The 24,440-nt window shown below is 41.1% G+C and overlaps 1 protein-coding gene across 2 annotated transcripts in view; it reads left to right on the top strand.

Moving 5' to 3' along the window:
- PRKCA (protein kinase C alpha) overlaps positions 1-24,440 on the top strand; it is a 147,122-nt gene that overhangs the window by 82,980 nt on the left and 39,702 nt on the right. For both annotated transcript variants that reach the window (XM_041409515.1, XM_041409513.1), the window contains exons 4-8: positions 10,035-10,146; positions 10,839-10,967; positions 20,325-20,481; positions 20,575-20,709; positions 21,451-21,547. In XM_041409515.1, the coding sequence (XP_041265449.1) occupies positions 10,035-10,146; positions 10,839-10,967; positions 20,325-20,481; positions 20,575-20,709; positions 21,451-21,547 (630 nt within the window). The remainder of the gene's footprint in view (positions 1-10,034; positions 10,147-10,838; positions 10,968-20,324; positions 20,482-20,574; positions 20,710-21,450; positions 21,548-24,440) is intronic.

The raw sequence follows: 24,440 nt of genomic DNA, 5'->3' as shown, positions 1-24,440 counted from the left end.
AATTCTGCCCGTGTGGTGACATGTCTGCCTGGGTTATAGGTGGTAACGTTCATACCCCTGAAAACACAGAGCTGAGATGCAGAACAGAACAGAGACATGGGGGTTTAAATTATGCATATTTTAGCCTCCCTCCTGCCTTTATTTTGGTGCTTAACCAATGTATAAAATATCAGGCAAGAAAATGAATTATTCAGTGAGTAACTTTTGAAGGCAATTTGCTCGGGTGTTTCAGATTCATGTCTGTCTAATAAAGTTTGTCAAATGGAAAGCAGCAGGCCACCCCACAGGTTCTTGTGTGAGGGAGCTGTTGAGTTGTGAAATTCTGACTGATTCTGAACCAAAAATTTCTCAGACTTTTCAAAAATTGCTGTTTCTGTTTTGTTTTTTTCTGCTCAGTTCAGTGCTGTTTTGCCATTGTACCAGAATAAACAGATGGGTGATTTTATAAAGGGCAGGACAATTTTAAAATGTATTTATTAGCTTGTGTGTGATTGGCAGGGATGTGATACCTGCTGAAACATCAATGCAGGGTTTCAGTGGAGCGTGTCCACAAAAACAACAATGCATGTGCCACTTCTTAACTTGAAATAGAGGTAAAGGAGAGATGCAGAGCTCTGGGGAGTGTCTCACTGGATGTTCCCTGATTCTGTGTAATTCCCTGGGACAGACCAACTTCTCCTTGGATTTCCTTCTCACTGCACAGGGAACACCCTCCTGCAGCACTCAGTTCCTGCAGACAAATCTGTAAAGCAGTTTGTGGGGTTAGCTCCAGCTTTTGGAGCACATGTTGGTGTGTGTATGGATGCTGCATGTTCCTGTTTGGTAGCAATGCATCCAGACATAAAAATGTTTTTCCTTGGAGATCTCCTGGAGTGTGCAGCTGCCGCTGTGGGAGGTGGGAAGAAGAGAAGGAGTGATGTAAATAGGTGGGTAAGGGTTTAGTGAGAACAAGTACGGTGTGCCTTTATAAATTGGTGGGTTCTTCAGCATTTTAGAGGGGAAAACGGAGGAGGAGTGGGAAATGTGAACCAGTTATTATTCAGGGCCTGGCATACTGAATCAGCTCAGAGGCAGCAGCTCAGCGAGCTGCATCCCTACACGCGCTCACCGCGCCGCTCCCGCTGCGCTCTGGGGGTTTCTGGCAAATCATTTCAGGATTCTGGGCTGGGATCTGTCACTCCATGGTTGTAAAAACCTCCATTCAAACCACCTTAGAGAGGAGTAGCTGAGGGCAGGTTTGGCTTTACAAATGAAAGCTGGAGTTCTGTGACCCCAAACTTCCTGACCGTTGGCTGCGGTCAGGAAGTTTGGGGTCACAAAGACTTCCTGGAGCTTTAATTTGCCAGCAGTGAACTTCATTTAGGGCTCGGATTGCTCCCTAAAGGTCGGCTGGAGCCAGTCCCATTTCCCCCAGAACTCTTGGATCAATGTTCATACAATTCCCTGTAGGAACAGCATCCAGCTCCAGCACAAGTTGAATTGTTTGACCCGATGCCTCTGCCCTCAGGTCACCACTTTGGCAGAGAAATGGGGCATTCCAGGTGATTTTTGTGATTTTCCTTCACCTCCTTTCATTTTCTGTTTAAGGGAATGAGAGATGGATGATACAAGCTCCAGCTGAGGATAATGAGGAAAAACAAAGTTGTACCATCTCTATCATGAACAAATTGGCCAGTAATGAAATATTTAAGAAATGATGGGAAGGTCTTGTACTCAAACATATTGAAATATTTAAGAAGTGATGAGACATTATTGTACAGAAGTATATTAATATAGAATAATTCTCATGCAACCTGATGTCACACAATTAAGTCCTTTATCACTGCATCCAACCCCATTGCAGATCCATTGGAAAGCATAGAAATTCCACTGTCATTTGGAATATTGGACAAATCACCATATTGTACCTATGGAGAAATAGCAATACACTTCTGTACAGCAGGACTTTATTAAAATTACTACTTGCTTCTGATCAGTTTAACCTGTATTTTGTAACATGTATTCAAGGTGTAAAGGGTGCTCTGTGTTGAAATGTGTACCTGTTAAACAAATTAATTAACAAAGTACAAAATTATAAAGCCAGTAAATGATGGGGTTTAGGCAAGACATATACAGACTGTCTCTGGATTTCTAGAATTCCTTTTGAATCCAGACCCCTGGATTTCATCTTTAGTGAAATGATTTGTACACAGCAACACGATGGTGAGTCGTATCTGAAACAAAATCTCTCTCCCTTTCTCCTAGTCATGAATAATTTTCTAACAGGATCTTTTGTTTGTGCACTTTCTGTAATTATACTGCAGTTTCTTCATTAAAAAAGAATGAAGAAAAAATAGCCAGTAAACACCGAGTCCCTTCCGGATTTATGTGTCTTTCTAGTAATTAGGAAATTACAAATCCCTGGGAGTAGAGTCATGCAGCTCTTCTTTCTCCCTTTGCCAACTCAATCAGTTCTATTCTATACAAGAAGAACATGAACAAAAGGCAGCAATCAAAATCAGTTGATTCAATGACCACCTGTTTCTTTTAATTAAAAATAATAATTTTCTGTGAATTCCAGGAGGGGACTGAAAAATGTGTCTTTGAATCATTTTGAACTCTACTCACGTTGTGCTCTTCTATACAATTACAGGGAAGAGACAGTTGGTTGAAAAATTTCAATTTTCTTTAAAGACAGGGTTTTTTCTGTTTGTTTACTTTCTTAATTCTCTTTAGAGTTGTAAAGAATAAAAGTGGTCTTATTAGCACAACGGGAAAAGAGATTTTTGTTGTCATTTTTGGCTGGGGTGTCATTTATAATCATGAAAGTCTTTTCTTCTACAGCCCTTGAGAATCATTCTTCTTTTCTGAATGCCATCCCAACCCTCAAGGCCAGGGAGCCATGGCTGGATTTTGAACTTGCTGTGCTGCAGCTGCTTTCAGGTGCTGGTGCAAGTCTGGCAGAGGCACAGCAGGGTTTGCAAAGGTTAAATCTCCTGTATTTTTGCTATTTTTGCTCAGTCTTTATTTCCCTACCCCACCAGTATCTTACACTGTTACTGTGGAGTTGAATACAACTCTATTTATGTTCTGAGCACCTCCCAGTATGTTCAGGTTTCCCATCCTCCAGGTGTCAGTGGATTGAATGAATGAATTCTTTCTCCAAGTTATTCCTTTGAGTCACTCTGAACTTCACATTCTGCCTGGAGGAAGATTCCTGGAAAGAGCCTGGTTGTAATTCCTCACCACGTAGGAAAGCACACTCATGCCATTCTTGTCCTCCCCCACAGCAGGAAGGAGCTCTTGGTGTGTCAGCCTGGAAAAAATTTATTTGGGTGCTTGGCAGGTGGATTTGGAGCTCTGAAGTGTCTTGCAGCTGGGGAGGAGTAACCCCATGAACCAAACCCTGCTGATTTGCCCCACTTTGAGCCCAGTTTGGGCTCAGGATCTCAGAGATCCCAGCCAGCCTCAGCCCTTCTGGGGTATTTTTGATTTTGAGGCAGTAGAAGTCTGATTTTGAAGTCTCATCTTTTATTGCACTTTCCTGAAAGCAATAAAACTTTTCTGCACTGCAGGTCTGAGAGGGAAAATCTCAAACAAACTTTAAGCATTTTTACATTTTATATTAAAAAATTGTATGATCTTAATCATTCCCAAGAGCCTCAGATTCTCTTTGCTCCCAGTCTCACTCAGCCAGGGAAGAACAAAGCTGGTGAGAAGTTAAACAAGTTTCCTCTTCCTTGCTCTGATGACAGAAACCATATTTTAAGCCCTGGAAGTTATTTCCAGTAGACACATCTGGCTCCTTGGCTCTTGCAGCTTCAAAGCTGGAGCTGTTTTCTTAAACTAAAATGCAGAGCAAATCACCAATCAATATTTTTGTTTTCTCAGTGCAAAAATAAATAGCAAACAGAGGAAAATGTCTCAGACATGTGTGGGATCTGAGCAGGATCCTGGATATTGTAGTCACTGCTTGGAAAGTGTTTAGAAAAGCTGAAGACCTCCAGATCTGAGAGGGAGATTTGCCTGAGGACAGCGTGGGCTGAATGTAGGATTTGTACAGAGCAAGCCACACTCAAATATATTCTCAAGTATGTTTTATTAACTGGGTATTCACTCAGGGAAGTTGGAGCTGTTTTAAGGGAAATATGTGCAGTACAAATTGCAGTGGTTTCATCTGCTGCAGCAGATCCATGCTTCTGAGGATATTTGGAGGGGGGACAAGGAAAGATGTAGGATCCAGTGGTGCTGTCACAGCAGGGAATGGTTAAAGGCTGTGTTTTAAAGTGGGGAAAACACCTGCCAGTCCTTCTGGGCTTTTCCCTTGGTAAAGAGGAATAGTGACCTCCTGTCTCTTGCAACAATTTGTGAGTTGTTTTGCATGTATGGAATATATTGTCACCCCAGTTTTCAGTAGAAACACAAACATGCCACAGTTTGTGCTACTGACATTCGGGAATTACTTTTTTCTTTTGTCCAAGTGAATAGTTTGAAAATGTTAAGCTTTTTTTCCCTGTACACCTTTTAAATTAGTAACTACATATATATATGAAAGTTTGACTGGGGATGAAGAATAATCTTGTGGTTCTGTTACGGAAATACAATATGGAAATTTGGGTACATTTGCATTTCTTTACACAAAATTGTTCTTTATTGTAGTAGGCCCTGATACAACCTGGGGACCTCACAACTCATCTGCAGAACTCCTTTAAGTTTTTTTATTTTTGTAACGAAAAATAGAATTCTCTGTTTCTCCAAAATTTTTTTTCTGTTTTTACAGTTGCACTTTTGCATTTTCTGCTCCTTCATGATCATAAAAATAGCTGTTCAGGTAGGAGAAAAAGAAATCCTTGCCCCAACCACAGGCAATTTTTAATAAGTTAATCTTATCTCCTGCCTAACACCTTGTTACCATTCATGTGTTGGCATTGTGACTGAAAATGTTCCTTTTTCCTCACACCTCAATCACCAGCCCAGGCTCTGGCACTGACAGGTCACAGAGTCACAGAATGGTTTGGGTTGGAAGGGACCTTAAAGCCCATCCAGTGCCACCCCTGCCATGGGCAGGGACACTTCCACAGTCCCAGGCTGCTCCCAGCCCTGTCCAGCCTGGCCTTGGGCACTGCCAGGGATCCAGGGGCAGCCACAGCTGCTCTGGGCACCTGTGCCAGGGCCTGCCCCCTCTCCCAGGGAACAATTCCTTCCCAATATCCCATCCATCCCTGCCCTCTGGCAGTGGAAGCCATTCCCTGTGTCCTGTCCCTCCATCCCTTGTCCCCAGTCCCCCTCCAGCTCTTCTGGAGCTCCTTCAGGCCCTGGAAGGGGCTCTGAGGTTTCCCTGGATCCTTCTCCTCTCCAGGTCAGCACCCCCAGCCTGGACCAGAGGGGCTCCAGCCCTGGGATCATCCCGGTGCCTCCTCTGGGCTCTCTCCAGCAGCTCCAGCTCCTCCTCTGCTGGCCCAGGGCTGGGGCAGCTCTGCAGGTGGGGCAGAGGCAGAACCCCTCCCCTGCTGCGCACCCCGGGGATCAGAGCCCAGGCCAGGGTGGATCCTTGGTCCTCCTGACACAGCTGTTGGCACAGTTGAGTTGCATCCCATGAAAAAAGCTCCTAAGTAATAAATAATCTGATGTGAAACCTCCAGTGCTGCACCATCGCACAAAGTGGGGTTTGTGTGTTTTCAAATTAAAGGCAACGTGGTGATTTAATGCCTGCAGAATTATAGCAGGTTCAGTGTTGCTATCAGGGGGAATAAAATCCTGCTCAAAAGGGAGCTTTTAGGAGGAATTCTGAGCTGTATTGCTCCTGAGCTGTTTTGTGCTGTGTTAAGGCGCAGTGTGACATGTGCTGCTGGTTAACCATGCACTTTCAATTATTGCACACCCCCGCCTCCGAGACACAGAAATTATGGAATGATTCCTCACAGGGGGGTGCTTTCCATTGCTGTTCAATAAAGGAAATGGGCTCATTTGTGCTAAACAAAGGAGGAAGGCAGGGATGGAGGCAGGGGGCAGGATGTATCTCAGAGGCAGTAGATAGATGGAAAAATGTGTGGGGTTTGGGGAGATGCCTCTGTGTTCTTCTGCTTCCCTCTGCTGGAGTGTGGCAGGATTCCTGGCTGAACCCCTCTGAGCAAGTCATTTCTGCAAACTCATTATTTGTTTTGTTTCTGCTCCACTTTTGGTTTTTTCATTCGTTCCACCTGGAGCCATTGTGTGCAACCCTCTCCTGGTGGATCCCTCCCTCTGTGGCTGCTCCTCTCTTAATCACATCTCAGCTTTGAGACCGATGGATAATATTCTGATTTTTGCAGAGCTTCATGGGGTGTAGGTGCCTGGTTCATCTTTACAGGGATGCTACACCCATGTGTGTCATTGCAGGCTCTGAAACCCCAGTCTATTAGAAAGCATGCAAATGCAGAGCTAAATTTTTGCCAATTCAAAGGTTTTTCAAATAAAAATACCTAAATGTCTGTGATGTCAATTGCCCAGAAGTTTTTATCCCAGTTAATTACACTGTATTGCATTCAGTTGTACTTACAGAAATGGAGGACTGGAGAATTCACTTTTTAGCAGGAAAATAACACAAATTTTAGTAGAGCACATCATCTATCACTGCTGAACAGGTACTTGCCCAGTGCTTTCCTAATGCCACTTTCCCCCCTCAGAACTTTGATGGATTTTGGAAACAGAAGTAGGTTTTCCCTTTGGAGTTTCACAATTAATCTGTGCCAAGTTTAATGCAAAGTTCAATTCTCCTGCAAATAGCAGCCATTATTTGGCAGTTCATCTGTCAGATCCTGGCTTGGCTCCCTGTGTTTACTACAAAATGGGGCTGCCAGCTCTGCTTTGGGAATTATTGAAAGTTTACATGGATGGAAAAAGGGATGTTTGAAGAAAATTTACAGGAGCTTTCCTTTAGCTCCGTAGTTTGCCTTTAGCCAAAAAACCGCTGAGGATAAGATGATTTCCTCTATGATGCACATAAGTTCATTAATGCATATTTAACACTGGGAAGTATGAACCTGTATTAACAACTGATAAAATAATTGCTGTTAATACAAGTAATTACAGCTGGCGATGTAGTAATTATTATTAATATGATTGCTTATAATTAAAGTATGAGGTATAGATTCAAGGGTAGTTCTGAGTGCATGAGAAATCCTTGTAAATATGGGAATAAGATGAAAAATTTTGTCATTTGTGATGGGTTGATAGTGATCTCTTGGCTTTCTCTAGATGGTCTTGGACTTGCTTCTTAAATAAGAATATCTTCTGGACTTCAAGTTATCAAAAAAAACCAACCAAAAAACATGGGATTGAAGCAGAAAATAGGATAAAACACTGATGAAGAGTGTACTCTCTTATGTGGCAGGCTTTAAATGTTTTTTTAGGAACATTCTATTAAAGGGATCTTTAAAGAGAGATTTCCTACAAAGTTTCCAGTTCAGGAGTAGTTTTGGTACTATTTTCCATTGTCCTCTTCTTGTAATGAAGGACTTTGTGTGTGCATATAGAATAATAATAGCTAATAATAGTCAGAACATCTTGCTTCTCCTTACAAATCTAATTTATATCAAGATTGTTGATTTGAAAGGCCCCACAGAGGAATTTTCAAACAAGGGTAGAAAACTAAGATTCAGTATAGAAAGCAAACAGGGGTTCAGATGATACTCATTGAGTCCTGCAGGGCCAACTCCAAAGTTTGATCCAACTTGATTTATTTATTTATTTATTCATGTAGCTGGTTTTTGTTGTTTTCTAAGAATGCTTTTCCTGGGATGTTGTAGCCACACAGAGCTTTGTAGTCAGGCATGAGCCCTCACTTGTGCTGGTTCTCAGCAAATGCAGAACATTGTCCTTACATGTCACAACATTTGTAAGCCACACACGCCCCTGCTTAACTTAATTACAGGCACATTCCATTGTTTGGAGTGAAATTATTTGTCATTGTTCCATAATTTCAGTATAATATGCAGGTTCAATGTATTTAGTAGGCATTGACTGTAATAATTTCCTTCCCCTCTATACCATTACTTTATACTCATAAACAGCACTGGTGCCAGATGTCAAACACAACTTTAAAACTCTGTTTATTCAGGGTCATTCTTAGGAGCTGTGGCTTTTGTCCTTCTCAGCCACAGATGTCTTACCAGAGTCATGTTCAAGTGTAGATATTTATAAGGCAACAAGTCCCCTTCTGTCATCTAAACAAAACAATTTAGGGAAGAATTAGCTTCCCAACTGTGGTTTAAATTGTTTGGAAGGCACATAGTCACTGAGCCACCAGAGAGCCCTTCTGCACAGCCACGTTCCCATGACCCTGAGCCACCAGGCCTGTGGCTGTGCCTTTAATAAATAATGAAACAGATGTTCTCTGGAGCCCTGGCTGTCACTCCATTGAGGTTCGCTGTGTTTACAAAATAAATACAGTTGGTAGCAGTTTGCATTTCGTGTCTCAGGCTGTACAACGAGCAGAATTATTGAAATAGTTTCAATTTGAATTTGTGATGTAAAGTCTTTGCTTGTTATCCTGTATGATTTCCTTCCATACGGTGAAAAGTAGTGGTTATAGATTACTGCAAAACTCAGAATCAATACCAAATGCATTCACATGAAGAATGCTACCAAAACACTAAAAATCTTCAAAAAGGGTAATACAGCAAAATAGTAAAATTTGAAGGCAAAGTTTTGCCTTCTCATAGTCATATTTTTGTGAGAATTACTAATCAAAGCTCCCAAATTTCTTCAGAAAGCCGTTATATTAGAGAGATCTTTTCATTTTGAGGAAAGAGTCAGCAGGTTTTCCCTTTTGAGTAACATGCTGGCCTTCCCTTTTGATTTTTTGGAAAGCTTTGATAGGCAGGTAAATTTTAAAAATCAGTATATTTCTAAGACAATTTAACAGTTCTTACCCAATACAAAGGTATAATGCAAAATGTGGATGGAAGGGAAACATTTTAATGTCTCATTTTGCAGCTGAGTTTTCATTGAGGGTGTTTCAGACCTGGCATTTCATGATTTCCAAGGTCTTTCTGAAAAGAGTGTTAGCAAGGATGGATTTCAAACCCCAGTGTGGATTTTAATGAAGAGTCACTGCTCCCCCCAGTTTCTGACCTGGGCTGAGCAGGGATAGTTCTGACTGAAATGCAGCTGGAGCAGGGAGGGGTCATGAAGGATTTGAGGATAAGGAGGGTATGCACAGGACAGGGCCATCAGCACATTTGCTTTGGCATTGCACATCTGGAGCTCTGGGATGAGCCTGGCGTTGGTGAACATATGGAAAATGTGGTTTCTTCCTCTGAAATAAATGTTTCTGGTTTTCCAGAGGGGACCCTTACTCCTACATAAACAGCAGATGCCTTTGGATGTGTCAAGTGTTTAAGTGATTTGGGTGTATTCCCTTTCACTGGGCCTAAATTAGGAAACATTTCCAAGCTGTTGGCGGCCTTAAAATGTCCTCACTCTTTTAGGTTTCTCTGCTCAAAAATCAGATGGGAACAACAATCTCTGTAAAATATTTGCCATGTGCCAAGTTAGAATTCATTCCCTTTCATTCACAACAATAGAGATTATAAAGTTGCAGCATTTCAAGATGATCCCATCTGTAACATCCTGATTTTACAGTCATTGGACTGTGTTCCAGATTAGTCGATGAACAGTTTCTTCCCAGTTCTCCTGCTGTATTTTGTGTCATTTCAGAACAGTGACAATAACACTCTGTAATTAGTCTGTGAGTCTTCAGCCACAGACTGAACACTGCCATTAAACTTTATGTATGTGAACAGTCAGTAAATGAATTTTAGTGTCCATAAATCATGGCAACAAGCCTGAGCTGACACATTTTTTTCTTACAGCACCATAAAAAAGAGAATTAGGAATTGAGGACAACGTGCCTGTGCCAATGCAGGTACCACTGTGAACAAGCTACACACTGAAATGTATTTTCCTGCAGCATAATTTGCAAAGCTGGAAAGCTTTTGGCATTTGAAGTAATAAATTAAAGGTATGTCAATTTATCTTTCAGGACTTAGAATCTGTGTTTGTTTTCCCTGCAGGATCCCAGAAGCAAGCACAAGTTCAAGATCCACACCTATGGGAGCCCCACCTTCTGTGACCATTGTGGGTCCCTGCTCTACGGGCTCCTGCACCAGGGGATGAAATGTGACAGTGAGTGAAGTTTCCTTCTGCTGCCAAAGGGGTACTCTGGAAAGGGAGTGGAAGCCCTGGATAACAGCTTCTTACTTCATTTCTCTGGAAAACACAATTTCAAATGTCAGCTATTTATAGTCCTGGTATATTTCAAGTGGATGTTTCAGTACTATAATAACTTAGTAATTAAAATCACCTCTTCTGCTGAGAACATGGTGTACTCAGTTTGATGTGGCTGAAGAGCCTTTGTCATGGCAGTTCTGAGAAAGCCTGTCTGGGTGAATTCACTCTCAAAGACTGGAGTTTCAGTTCAGTTTCTAGTCAGGGTCTGGTGTTTTCCTTGTGTTTAATTTGGAAAACTCCCACTATCAAAACCTAATAATCAATTAAACCTGCCTTCCTTCATTGCTGATGTGAATGCTCAGGTTTTTAGTCATATTCCCAGCAAGTCTTTATTCCATTTTCACTTTCCCCCCCTTGCACTCCATTAATTATATGTTTAGCTTTCTGAAGTAGATGATTTTATTTTTCTGTTGTATTAACCCTCTACAGAACGTATTGCAAGATGGGAAGCAGTTGTGGCATTTGGCTGAAAACCAGGCAGCTGTAATCTGAAAGTCTTGCCAATAATTAAGCAATTGTCACTTCTAATATATTTTCACTAAATTTTTATCTTCTCATGGGTGTCTGAACCATTTTTATGCCCACAGCCTGTGACATGAACGTTCACAAGCAGTGTGTGATAAATGTCCCAAGCCTCTGTGGCATGGACCACACAGAGAAGAGAGGAAGGATTTATCTGAAGGCTGAAGTCACTGGTGACAAACTGGAAGTTACAGGTAAAACAGCTCATTTTGGAGTGTTTCAGGTTTTACTAATGTGGGATACACACTGTGAGTTTGTGTACCTTGGTCAGATCTTTGTGCATTAAAGCTGCTGATGGAGAATTTTCTTCCAGAAGTGGGAGACTTTCATACAGCATGACTTTGGATTGAGAAAATCTATGAAGTTATGTTCATAAAAATAAGTAGAAAAAAGGAAATCCATAGTAGCAGCTTTAAAAACTTAGAAATATTGGTTAGAAAATCACTGTATTGTCAGTTTTCCTTGTCAGAAGCAGCCCAGCAGGATGAGTTGCTGCTCAGGAAGTTACCCATCATCTTCAGAGCATGAGAGATACACTAAACCTCCATCAGCTGAGGAGTTGTTTCCTGTATTTGAGAGTATTGAATAAACAAAGGCAACTGGGATTCAATCCCAAATACTACTCCCAGTGAGTTTTAAAATAAAAAGAGATAGTTCTCACATTCTATAAGTTTAAGGTTACCAAGATGGGGAGGAGGCAGAGAAAGGAAGGAAGGAAGGAGAGGGTGGCAGTTCCTTTCTTTGGAAGCATTTCTCTGGGATTTTGAATAACCTGTGGCTGTGCACACCCACACCCCCACAGACCCATCCCAAGCCTGGAATTCCAGAACACACTCCATGGAACCAGAGCAGGGCACTGTGCTTTTATTGCTGCCTCTTTGGTGTTGTGAAATGGAATTGAATTCGGGGGCAAAGTCAGCAGGACAAAGTTGGAGGTTTCTTAGAACATCTCCTTTGCATAGAGAAAATCAGACCATCACTGAATTTTCACAGCTTCCAGACCCAGCAAACTTCCCTGCTGACATTATTCCACCATGGCTTTGTTCTCTCTAAATCCAAATACCTCCATGTTCTCCTGTCAAAGCCTGTAAAATGCATTGAAAAGGAGAAGTTTGATAAAATTTAGCTAGAAAGGATCAGAATAGATCCCAAGTGATGCTTAATTGTGGCTTAACTTTTCAAAGAGCTTCCTGTCAACGTGGGAGGGGGAAATTTGTCCAAGGTACTGTCATTAGCAGAAGGTGGTTTCACTTAGTAATGAGGCGTTTCAGAGATGGTGATGCAGCTTCTAAAAGTAATTGTACCATGAGAGGGAATTAATTTAAAAATCATCCGAGTGACAAAATTTAATATTTGCTTTATTCTGGGCCGCTTTGCAGCAAGGCTCTTAAATATGGCTTAAACTTTCTGCAATAATGCACATAATTTGAGAAATAACATGTGCTTATTTCCTGATGATTCAGTTGGGTTTTAATCCTTTTATGGACAGGAGCATTTATCACAAGTCATTGTAGAACCAAGGCATTGTAAAGTGATTATACAAACAAGGATTCTTTTAGTTCACAGTTTTAGTTGAAAAGTCTTGTCTGGGAGGTGAACATGATAAAATTGTAACAGATATTTTACAGGTTTTCTCCACAGGCTCTTTTAGGTGTGAGTGTACTTGGCAAATGGCATTTCTATTGTGTTTATAAATAAAACATTTCCATCCCCTAATTAAGTAGGTTTCTGGACAACAAGGAGAATATTTACTATAACTTTGTTATGTATAAAACAATTACAGTGCTGTTGTGGGTGAGGCTTGTCAGCACTTCCAAGCTTGCTTTAAATAAAAATGAAAATTGTCCTGAAAGCAAGCTGCTTTTTTGTTTTTTACATTAAAAATTCCATATGGACTGAGCCAAAATGACATTTCAGGTGCCTTTTGTGTTTGTTTAACTGAAAAGGAAATTAGCAATTGCCAGTTCATGGACATATTACAAAATGCAAAAATATTCTCCTAGAATGGTATTGCTTCTAAAAGACTTGCTGACAAAAGCTTTGTAAGAATTTGCAGTTCTCAGAGCTCCAAAGCACAACATCACTGCTTTTAGCTTTGGGAAGGGAGGTGAATTAATTGTCCAGGAGGTTTAGGAACAGCAGGAAAAATAACCAATGATTGACTGTTTGGTTTGAGCCTTTGCCTGAATATTTTTCAAAGGAATTGCTCTGTAGGTGTTGAACTCCTCCAGCTGAATTCCTCAATATCCCTGCTCTGCATCCTGTTTGGGTTGTTAATTAGCTCCTGCTGATTCCTTCCCAGCCAGCCCTGACTGCATGCAGAACACTCGTGCTGCTGAAGGGGACCTGCCCCTGGTGCTGGTGCAGATCCATGGGCATCCCAACGGTGCCAGCCCCACCAGGGCACGGCTGGCAGGGCACAGCTGCAGGCTGTGCTCCTCTGGGGGATGTGGTTTGTGTGTTTGGGTCTCATCTAATCTACTATTGATCTGTGGTTTATCTGGCACATCCCAATTTCTCTTTTCTGCCTGCTTCTTTGGGAGTTTTGTGGTGCCTTTTGTTTCCAAGAAGCCCCACAGTGCACACACACTGAGTGTTTTCCTGAGAACATGCTGGAAATTGGGCTGGTTTTTAATTCCCAGTGAATTGTAGGAAGGAGCTGCCCACTGACTCGCTCAGATTATCCACAATCTCCAACTTGGCAGGTTCTGAATGGAATTAATGATGGGAGTAATTCAGTCCTGTGTATAAACACATTTAATTCCAATTAGTGAAGTCAGATCTTCAACCCAGGTGCATCCGTGTGGACACCCGGGTTTTTCTGGTGGAGCTGTTGAGACTGCAACAGTTCTTCCCAGAGGAGCTGGAATTTTGGATTGATGTCCTCTGCCATAACCTCACCATCTTCTCCAGGGCTGCTCAACCTGCCCCATTCAATGCTCATTTGTGCTGTAATTCTTAAACATCAGTGGTTTGTTTTCAATGGTTGAGTTACTTGCTTGAAAGTTGAGTTGAATATTAATAATTTATGGCACTTGCAGTACAGAAATGTGGCAGTTTTCTTTTTATAGAAACACCCTTGCATATTTCTGAAATCTCTGAGTTCGTGACCCTTTCACAGGTTGGATTGACGTGGGGGGTTTGCTCTTAAGCATAGTAAATTGCTTTTTGCTATTCTTAATCTCTGATTTTTACACTGAATTTTCTTCCTCCTGATGTGTGCTAAAAGTTTTTTCACTCTTACATTTACTCCTTGACCCATCTTATAATTTAGGGCTCTTCTGAGTGAGCTCGTAGGTGGTTGAATCACAGTTCTGATTTTTTTTAACTTCATTTTTTGAATTATTTTTATAGTGAAAGAACAATAACCTTTGGAAGAAAAATAACCCCATCTGGTGCACTGATATATAAAATGCTGCCACGATATTGGGACTTTAAACTGTGACCTGTCAGGCACTGGAAGTTGGATGTGACAGCAGCTGACAGGGAGGATCTGCCCTCCTGACACTCATGTAGAGACAGGATGGTGGTGGCTCTGTCATGAAAACACATAGAGGCACAGCCCAGAAATTTCAAGGGGTTTTAACTGTATTTTCCTAAGCTGCAAGGGTCAGAAAATCTGGTTTTATTCTTTAGTGGTGCTTCTGTTATTTAAAGCAGAAGAGAGCTGTGAGCGATGCCGGCAGAGGTTGGGAGCACACAGCAGGCTCTGCAGCAATGATCTCCCCAGGAGCTCCCTGCTCCCCACTGGGCATTTCCCAGATTTTTAGGAATATTTTTTATAAATGAGCCATCTCCTGGCACTGCATATTAATGTCCTGTCATGCAGCTGGGGCAGGAGCCTGCACCCAGACAGGCTGGGGACACAAACTGCAAAGTTTTGGCACATTTCAAGGTTCTCATCAAAGTTGCTTCCTTAAAAGACCCCACCATGCACACTCTGATAATTTTATTTTGATTTTCTAGGTCAGTGGTAGTGTCTGTCTTTGTTAGCATTCATTTCACAGTATCTGCAGCTGATTTTAAAAGGGAACATAAATGAATATTTTGCCTGTTTGACCAGCTTTTAGTACCAAATGCCTATAAAGAAATCCCAAATAATGGTTTCCATGTGGGAGACATTTTAAACATCTCAAAAAACACGAATCTCATGGTTTACTTCACTAATATCTTCTTTCTGACATTCCCAGAATCTGCAGGGTTGCTGCAGTCATTACAGGAAAAGCTGTGCCTTTAGCAATGCCAGCCCTGGTGACAACTAAAAGCTTCCTTCCCACTTCAGTCATTAAATTTACTTTACCATGAAGAAACAAGCAATGCAAGGTGTTTAAAAAAAACATTAATTTTTCAGTAATGGCCATCTGCATGCATCCAAAAATATTAACTATATCCTATATATCTATATAAAATAAGAATTGGAAATGTAACAGCCTGAAACCTTTCCAGATTATTTGATCCATCTTGTGGTAAGATTTCTGTTTCATTAAGCAGCTGTCCTGCTCAACTGTGCCTATATTTTAAGATGGTATTTTTTGTAAAGATAATCTCCCTTAAAACTAAAATAGAATTGTTTCTAAGAGATTTCCAGGTGAACTTGAACCTGGAGAATCTATTGCAGACAGTAGAACTTAGGAAGCAGTGTTAGGGATGATGGCACATTTTTTGTTAGTAGGAGAGAATATCTCAATAAATACAGAGGAATCAAGTCTCGTGCAACATTGGCTCATTTTTCTTCTTGTCCTGGACAAGGATACTCTTCAGCTGTTCCTTGTGCATCACCTGTACAGAGCAGGTGTTCATGCTGCTGCCATTTTTCAGGGTTCAGGCACTGGGCTTGGGAGGGATATGAAAAGAACACTTCCCTGGGCAGGGAGTAGTTATGGAATAGAGAAAAGTCTCGTCTCTGAAAGCCCTTTTAGTGATGAAAACCACAGAGACTGAACACTGCCTGGGCAGCAGGATTTGTTTCAGTCAGTTGTACCTGTGAGTCACAAGCAGCTCCAGAAAGGAAGAGTTCAGTGAGTTTTAATAAAATCTCCTAAAAGATCTTCAGTGAAAGCTGAGTTTTGGAGGCAGCTTTGGGGTTTGCATGCGAAGAGTACAGATCCAGAAATGGGAAGAAAGAGTATTTTCAGTAATAGATAAATATTTTAAACTGTGATTGAGGGGTGCAGGGGGCATGGGGAGAAAGTTCCTTGGTTGGGAGTGCAAGATCCTCTGTCCCTCACTGAGGCATCTGGAAACTGGGCAAATCAGAAAACCTGCACCAGAAACTTCTTCAGGAGGCAGTGAGAATTTTGCAACAATTTCAGAATGCTTTATTGTGAGAAGAAAGAAACTTTATGATGCATTGGAGCTAACAACAGTCCCACTTTTCCTTCATTTCTCTGGACCCCATGCCAGGTGAGGCCACTGGAGTCTCGCAGTGTCTCCTAAAAGCAGCTTTTGGCACGAAGGTGAGAGATTTCTGCTCATCTCAGCTGGCTGCAGTACTAAAAGATTGGCAAGCAATGGTTGCTGTGATTAGTAAACTGTTTTATTATCCACATTTGGGAATTCAGGAAGAAGGGAGCTGTGACTCACTCGTGAAGGAACTGAGTGGACTCATGCTCGAATCATTCATCTTTGTCCTAGGGACAGAAACATTTATTTAGTCATCCCCATGATTAAATTTATCTGCTGGTACCACAAGAAACTGTAAATCCACAACTGCATATGGCTTGCAACTGCACAATCTCATGGAAAAAGTTTCAGCTTTGTCATCCTCTCTCTGAATTCCTTAAAATCCTGCCTGAAGTTCTTCTCTTTACAAGAAATGTTGGTTGTTCTCTGTCAGCCCACTCTGTTTTATTTAGGTTTTTATTTAAAGGATGAATACCCAAGAAGCAGCTCTGAATTTGCTCATGTCCTCACACTATTCCTGGAAAAGTGGGTGTCCCAATTTTAGCCATGGCTCCTGGATGGATACTCCAGGTTTCTAAGCAGTACTTGATAGAAGAGCTGTAGAGCAGTCATCAAATAATCTGAATTTTCCACTGAATAAACATTTATGATCTCCATTAACAAGGAGGAGGAAAATGGCCCATTTTGTCCATAATGCAAGTTGACATTTTGTTGTGGGTTTTGTAAGAAAACCTGAGCAAGACTGGATTTGTCAGAGGCATCAATCCATGTTTCTCTTTGTTGTCTTTTTATCTGTGGGCTTTCTCAGTCCCCATTAAGAGTCCAATCTGCACAAAATGTTCATGAATTTACCTGGTGGCAGCTGCTTTCCTCAGCACAGAGATTGTTATCATCCCTGATATTTATGGCAGAAAACTGACATGCAGTATTTCAGGTTTCTACCCAAAGAGAGGCTGAACTTCACCTCCCTTCAACCTTCTCTAATTTAGAGTAACATCTCTGTCACAGTGTTGAGTTTAATTAACTGATAATTAGCAAGCAGGATGAGATTGCTTGCTATGGTTACAGTTAGAGCAGAATGCAGCCGCTGTACCTTGATTTATTTTTGTGGAGTTGTTATTTTTCATTTCACTTTCTCAGCCACACACAAGAGATGTTGCCTTTGGTGGGGAGGGGAATCTCTTCTTCATGTCAATTCTCCAAGAGAAACCTGATCTGTCCTGTTAAAAATAGGGCACATTGAAGAGATGAACCACTTGGATGCTAATTCTTGATAAGCACTATTTAGCACAAGTATCATCACGCTGTTTCCTCAGGAAAAGAAGTGCTAAGTCAGTTGGAAAAAGATGTCTGAGGGTATTAATTATGCAGACAAAAGTACAAATGGGCCAGATATCTTAAACCACGGAGTGAGATAATGACTTTGTTAGCAGCCTGGTTTTGGTACATGTTGCATTTTTCCTTCCCAATTAATCTTTGAGCTTCTCTTTCTTGCATTTAGACTTTTTGGCTTTTTTTTTTTTCTATTTTCTGTGTTTGCTGCAGGAGAAATCAGCAATTTGACACATGCTGCCATGTCCTCCTGCTGCCAGAGCTGATTTGCAGCTTTTACCAGGGCTAGGCAGGGGTGGCTTTGTCCACAGCCTCCACATCCACCCAGCCCATCACTCCAAATCCTGCCTGTTTCACACTGGGCCTCTGCAGGGGAAATTTAAACATAAAAGCTCAGCCTGGAGATGGTAAAATTAAGCAATTTTGTTCCGAGAATTTTAGCAGAAAAGTTACTAGTGTATTTTTAGGAAGCTGTAGAACACGTGGAGTTCTGCTCCTCATGTATGGCAAAGTGCAGAGTAGAAATAAAAATCAAAAAGTGGATTTTGAAGTAGTATCTCCTGTGCCAAAGCTGGCAATGCAGTCACAAAAACCATGCAGAAGAAGACTGGAAAAAAAAACCCACCAAGAAAGCAATAATCAACCCAAATATAGGATGAGAGAAAGCAGCTTGCTCTGAAAGCTGTCACTTCATCCTTCACTTGCTTCATGGTTCTTAGTCCCTTTGGGACTGTAAAAACTTAGCTAAAATAAGTAATTTCATCTCAATGTTATTCCTTGGAAGTATTTGAAGATTCTTCTCAGTGCACTAAATCTTAAAAATTGGGTGTTTTGGTTTTTTTGCATGGGTTGAAAAGAAATGTTTTTCCAGCTGACCACAGGTGTGAAGAGTGAAGACCCCCAGAGGGCAAACTTAGAGAAAATGAGAGTGGGGACAGTTTCTCTGGCCTGAAAGGAATCATTTGCCCAGCTGCAAAACCCTGTCAGCTTTACACGTGGATTGTAGAAAAGTACAAATGAAATGGTCTGCACGAAAAAATGTATGGCTCTGTTCTTTTCTTTTAATACACATTGATTATTTTCCTGATATAATTCCTTGAGGAATGCACATCGTGAATAGAATTATACTTTATTCTAAAATTTTAGCCCATAAGCATTTTCTGTCTCTCCTTTTAAAACAAGAAATTTAAGAAACTTAATCACTATCAACTGTTGGGTCAAGTTAATGTGATTCGTTTCCAGCCATGATCTAATTTCATTAATTAATTTACATCAGAGTATCTGTTCTGCATAAAAATTACCTTGACAAAGTAGAGTCTTCCAAAGCAGTAGCTCACATTCCTGTACTCCTCTTATTCTATATATAAAACAATATCTCTGTTGGTTGGATGCCTTTTAACATCCGTGCTGGGAAGCAACAGACTGAAATCCTGGGAAGGTCTTGAATTTTGGGGTTGTAATGAAAATGCCATTTAAATCTGGGGGAAAAGGAGGCCAATGTCTTGAGCAAACAATAAATACTTGTTGCTGAAGATCCTGACACTTTTTTTTTTCTTTTTTTTTTTTTTGTGTTAGCTCTAACTGACTTTTAAGTGGCTCTAAATTCCAAGTTTCTGTAGGAAACACTTTTCATCGAGAAACAGAAGTTGCTTAACAGTTGATCTTTCCTAAATTTCCCTTCAGATTTGTTCAGTTAGGTAAATTTTAGAAGCCCTCCTGAATGAAAGCAGTGGCTGAGGGCAGTGTCAGCCCTGGACAATCTCTCCAGTGGCTCTCAAAGGCTGGATTTCTTTCCTCCCTTAGGAGCCATGGCACCCCAAAGCTTCTTGCAGTCTTCCTTCAGAGACAGTTCTGACCTTGAGCTCTGACTGTCCCAAGGGAATTCCTGGGTGGAAGCTGTTTTCTGTCCCAAACAAGCCCAGGTGTTGCTGTCTCCAAGTTTTGAGATGGCCAGCTGTGAACTCCAAATTCCCCATCCCAGCCTGATCCCAGTTCATCCACTGGGATTGGGTGGGTTTCACAGCATGAGGGAAATTCACCTTTTATTCTTCAGAATTCTTCTTCCAGGATGTGTAAGTGTTGCTCAAGTGTCTGCCAGAGGGAGGGCAGTGCTGGCTGTGCTCACCCTTTGGGATTCCCTTCCACCTTCCTGAGCGTTCCCTCTCTCCCTGGGGATCAGGAACAGCTTGAGATAAATTAACTCACTTTGTTTCTCCCTTTGGCATTGTCAAAGTAGGAAGCTGCATTAGGATTTTTGTGAAGCTGGAGCTCCACTTGTGTTCCCTGCACTTTTCCTTTGGTTGCTGTCATGACAATGCTCCCAAGGATTCCATCTGACAACTAATGAGCCGTGAATCCGTGGGAAGGGTGCTGCTAGAAACCTTCCAAAGAGGGCTTGTGTCAAACACCTGATCCCCTGCAATCCCCTGTGATCTGCCTGTGCCTCTTACAGTATTTGCCTCCTAATCTGTGGTTGTGTAACCTAAGAGTGATGAGGGAACAAAAGCACAAAGAGTTGGTACCTGCTTAGAAAAATTACAGTGATGGATTTGGGTATTTAATCATTGCACTGCAGGGAGAGCTGCCTGGAAGCTGTGTGTTGCTTGTGAATCACTCTTCTCTCCTGTCATTGCTCCCTGCTATTCTTATAAATATCACTCAGTACAACCTTTCTTTACAACAAGTAGTTTCTCCCATGCCAAGTCTGACAGGTGGGTTTCACATCTTATTTATTTGTCAACGTGCTTCAATAGCTCTGGTCTGACATGTAATTTCTTTTTTACAGTGATGTGTAATCCTGTGTTTTATATTGACAGTGAGAGAAGCAAAAAACCTCATTCCCATGGATCCAAATGGACTTTCAGATCCTTATGTCAAACTGAAGCTCATCCCAGATCCTAAGAATGAAAGTAAACAAAAAACAAAAACCATCCGTTCTACCCTGAACCCGGACTGGAATGAGTCATTCACATTGTGAGTTTAGTACCCTGATTTCCTGGGGGTCTTTGGATGCATTTTACTCTTGATTTTGGTGTTGACAACTCCTCCATTTCTCTCCTTTTCTAGTAAATTAAAACCTACAGACAAAGATCGCCGGTTATCCGTAGAGGTCTGGGACTGGGACCGAACCACCAGGAATGATTTCATGGGGTCGCTCTCTTTTGGGGTGTCAGAGCTTATGAAAATGCCAGCCAGTGGATGGTAAGAGTTTCTGAAAAGAGAAGGAGAGAATACATCACCAAAAGTTTTAAACCTGTCCTTTTTTTTCAATGTGATCTACCCTTTTTTTTTTGAGCTTTTCGCTGTGTTTCAGGCTATAAATTCACTGAAGTGCAACTAAACCTAAGAAACACAGGCTATATATATCAAAGGGAGATAATAAAACAATTCCTTTTCTTTTATGGTGTTCCTGAAACTTCTGCTGGAGCCAGGAGCTGCTGCAAACTCAATTCTGTGGACACAGTCTTGTGATACAAATTTTATTTTTATCTCCAATATGATGTGTTCAATACTTGGTGTATCATGTTATATATAGCTCTGCAAATTCAAAGCTCATGGAAACTGATCTCGTAAAATGCCACCTCATTACCTGCCAGGAGAGGTAGAACTCATCCCATCTCAAAAAGGACATTTCTTCAATGACACTTGTGTAGGGCTATGGAAGACAAAGGTTCCTCCTCAGGGTTGCTGTTTCCCATCAGATCCCAGGATGAGTGGGAAGAATCTCCTTGTCCATTAAACTGCCTTGACAGATAGCTTGGGATGAAAGATCTGATTACAGGTAAAATATATTCTATTTCTGAGTTTGCTTCAGGTCTTTGAGATCAGTTCTTTGCATACCTGTGGCATTGATACAAACCACACACAAACAACAAAATCAGATTTTGAGTCTATCAGAAAAAAAATATAAAGTCACCAATTTTTTTCTGAAATCTACCACAGGTACAAGCTGCTGAATCAAGAAGAGGGTGAATACTACAACGTTCCAATTCCAGATGCTGATGAAGATGGAAATGCAGAGCTCCGACAGAAGTTTGAGGTGAGGATTAAACACAGATGTGTGCAACTAAATACTGCATTTATTTTTCACTCCACTACAGAAAAAAAAAAATCTGTTAAATGATACATATGCTAGAGTGCTCCTATTTCTGTCCCTGTGACAGCTCTGTGTGTCTGTGGTTTTCTTGAAGATTGGACCAAATGGTTTAATTCAGAGATGGCATCATTTTCCTGACAGTTCAGCTTCTCTGCTATGACACTTAGAAGTTGGTATTTTAAAATATGTTATGTCAAATATATGTAATAATTTCAATGTCTTTTAACAATTGCTGCAAAATCTGCCAGCCACTGTCACTGATATGTGCATTATTTGACAAAAGAAATTCTCAGAAACAATGGTATTTTAATACTTTGAATGTTTCACACTGTAACTTGGGGTGTTTTAAGAAAATACTTTCAATGTTCACACTTTGGGGCTTTAAGGTCTTTGCAGAAGGTTTTTATGTGAAACTTTGATCTCTGTAGTGTGGGGAAGGATGTTGATGTTTTTAGGGATCAGAGGTATTGCTGGGTATGTACAAATAAGAAAATCCAGAGAAAAGTGATGATTTTTGCAGTGTCTTGCCTCCTGTGGTGTCAGCTGGAGAAGTTGGTAGCCACAAGGATGGTCTCATGTGCCACACAAAGGAGTTTTTTTGTTAATGATCAGACTCTGCTCTTCTGACAACCACAGCCAGAATTACAACAAAATATTTGCTGGCCACTGAGGCCAGGAGCAGGACAGGTATGGCCTGGGCTGGGAGGGGTTTGCTGGTGCAGCTCCTCTGCCCTGCCTGCTCTCCCAGCTGCACACACAGCCAGGAGCTGGAAATATTCCAGTCTGCAGTTCACAACCTTAGCCAAGCTGTTTATCCAAACATAATGAATGTACCTGTTGTGCATAAACAAACCTGCCTGTTCCTTTCAACCTGAAATGGGAATTTTCTATGTTCACCATCAGGCAGAATTCTCCATTGTTATTATAAAAGATGGGTTAACCCACGAAAGTGAGGAAAAACGGCACATGTTCAACTTTCAAGAAGGAAAAAGAAAAGGTGCACCAATTTCTTCTGAACCCATTTGGATCAGCTCCCATGTCTGCAGCATGAACTATGATTTTTGTTACACATTTGAGAAGTATTTGAGCTCCATTCCATTTTCCTTTCTTTACAGTCGTGATCTGACCAGTGTGATTTCATTTTGCTGCACTAGGTCATTTGCTATTCAAGATCATTTTTGGTTTTTATCCTCCCTAGAAAGAATAGCTTCAAAAGTAATTCTGTCCATGTTTCTGTGCATTTTGCAGAGTCTGAAACTGGGTGGATATTTATATATTGGTGATATAGGTATAAAAATTTACCTGTTTTTCTCAGGTCAGAGACAGCACAGAGACAAGTCACTAAAACTGTCCATTTAAAAATGTCAGATATTACATGCAGTGTGTTTGCATATTGAATTTACAGTCTGTGAGGTTGATTCTTAATCCTGCTGTAAATACTTTGGTTGCAGGAAGAACAGTCAGGGTTTATCCATGTCCTGCAACGAAGTGGAGTAGAAATCCTGAGAGGATTCATGTAAAACTACTGGACCTAGTCTCAGAGACAGCAGCTTCACCAAGGGGCTGCTCTGCCTCAGAAATAATTAGTCTGTCTCAAAGTCTAATTAGTTCAGCCTCAACACTGTGCATTTGAGGCTCCCTCTGTTCTGAGCTGGTCTGCTTGGTGCTGTTTGAGTGACTGAATTAATCCAGGGAAGGGAATGGGTCTTCAGCAGGCACACGGTGTCTCCAGTAATTGTAATTTCCCAAGCTGGACCATGAACAGTCTTAATGAGATAAATGAGATAAATGAGAGTATTGGTAGCTGAACAAACCCTGGAATCACAAGGCCAGGGCTGGTGTAATGTGGTGTTACATGGCTGAAGGGTTTGGCTTCACCCTCTTTCCCTATCTCAAAGTTTACCGTGATGAGGAGGAGCAGAGGGAAGCAGAACCCTCCATGGAATATTCTTCCTTGGTTTCAAGGGGCATCACTGTGAGGGCTTCTGAAAATTCACAGCACAGATGTCTGGATGGTGGTATTTCACTTATTAGCTATTCTGGTATGGCACATAAGTGGTGCTGACTCTGATCATCTTCTCCTTTATTTCTGTTATCATTTATACCCTGGCTTGCACAGGCATCTTATTTTAGGTGCCCTGTAATAAGGAACAAGTAGACAGCACTGAGAAAAATGCTGCTATTTGTGACTTAATGACATCATCTAAATAAATATTTCCACTGTTCTAAAATCAGCCCAGGAAGAAGATTACAGGTTCTTGACTGTCACTTTCCTGGGGGAGTGAATTTGTCAGGAGATTAAAAATATAGATGGACCAAAGGGTCTCACTGTGCCACCTTCCCATTTATCAGTTTATGAAAGGAGTAACTCCAGAGTTCTTCCCAGTCCAGTCTGCACTTGCAGTGCTTGGTCTATTTTTTGATGTGTGACCATGTGATTGGTAGCCAAGCTACATTGATTTAACTTTGAGTACAAAATGACAACAATTTCCACAAAAATATTGCATTACTTATATCTAATACTTAAAATAAATAATGGTGGCCTTCAGAGTAAAGGGCTTTATACAAACCTAAGCTACACAAGAGCACAGAAACTTTAGGATTGGGATTTCATTGTTTCATATTAAGGAAGAATAAGATTATTTTCAGCTTACAAAAGGCCAGAGAGCCAATAAATGTAGAATTTTTGAAACCACTTTCTGATCTTTAAAATTGTAAGATGTTCTGAAAATCGACTTTGCCCTTTGAAGTAAAGTTTAGAAATGTGGGCAGGAGGACCTCCAAGACCACTTAAGAGCTACCTCCCATTTAAACCAGAATTTTAAGCATATCTGCC

Source organism: Onychostruthus taczanowskii, unplaced genomic scaffold (genome assembly GCF_017590055.1).
Source record: "Onychostruthus taczanowskii isolate IOZ18803 unplaced genomic scaffold, ASM1759005v1 scaffold30, whole genome shotgun sequence".
NCBI lineage: Eukaryota > Metazoa > Chordata > Aves > Passeriformes > Passeridae > Onychostruthus > Onychostruthus taczanowskii.
The sequence above is the reverse complement of the archived record's forward strand: the minus strand, read 5'-3'. Positions and strand labels throughout refer to the sequence as shown.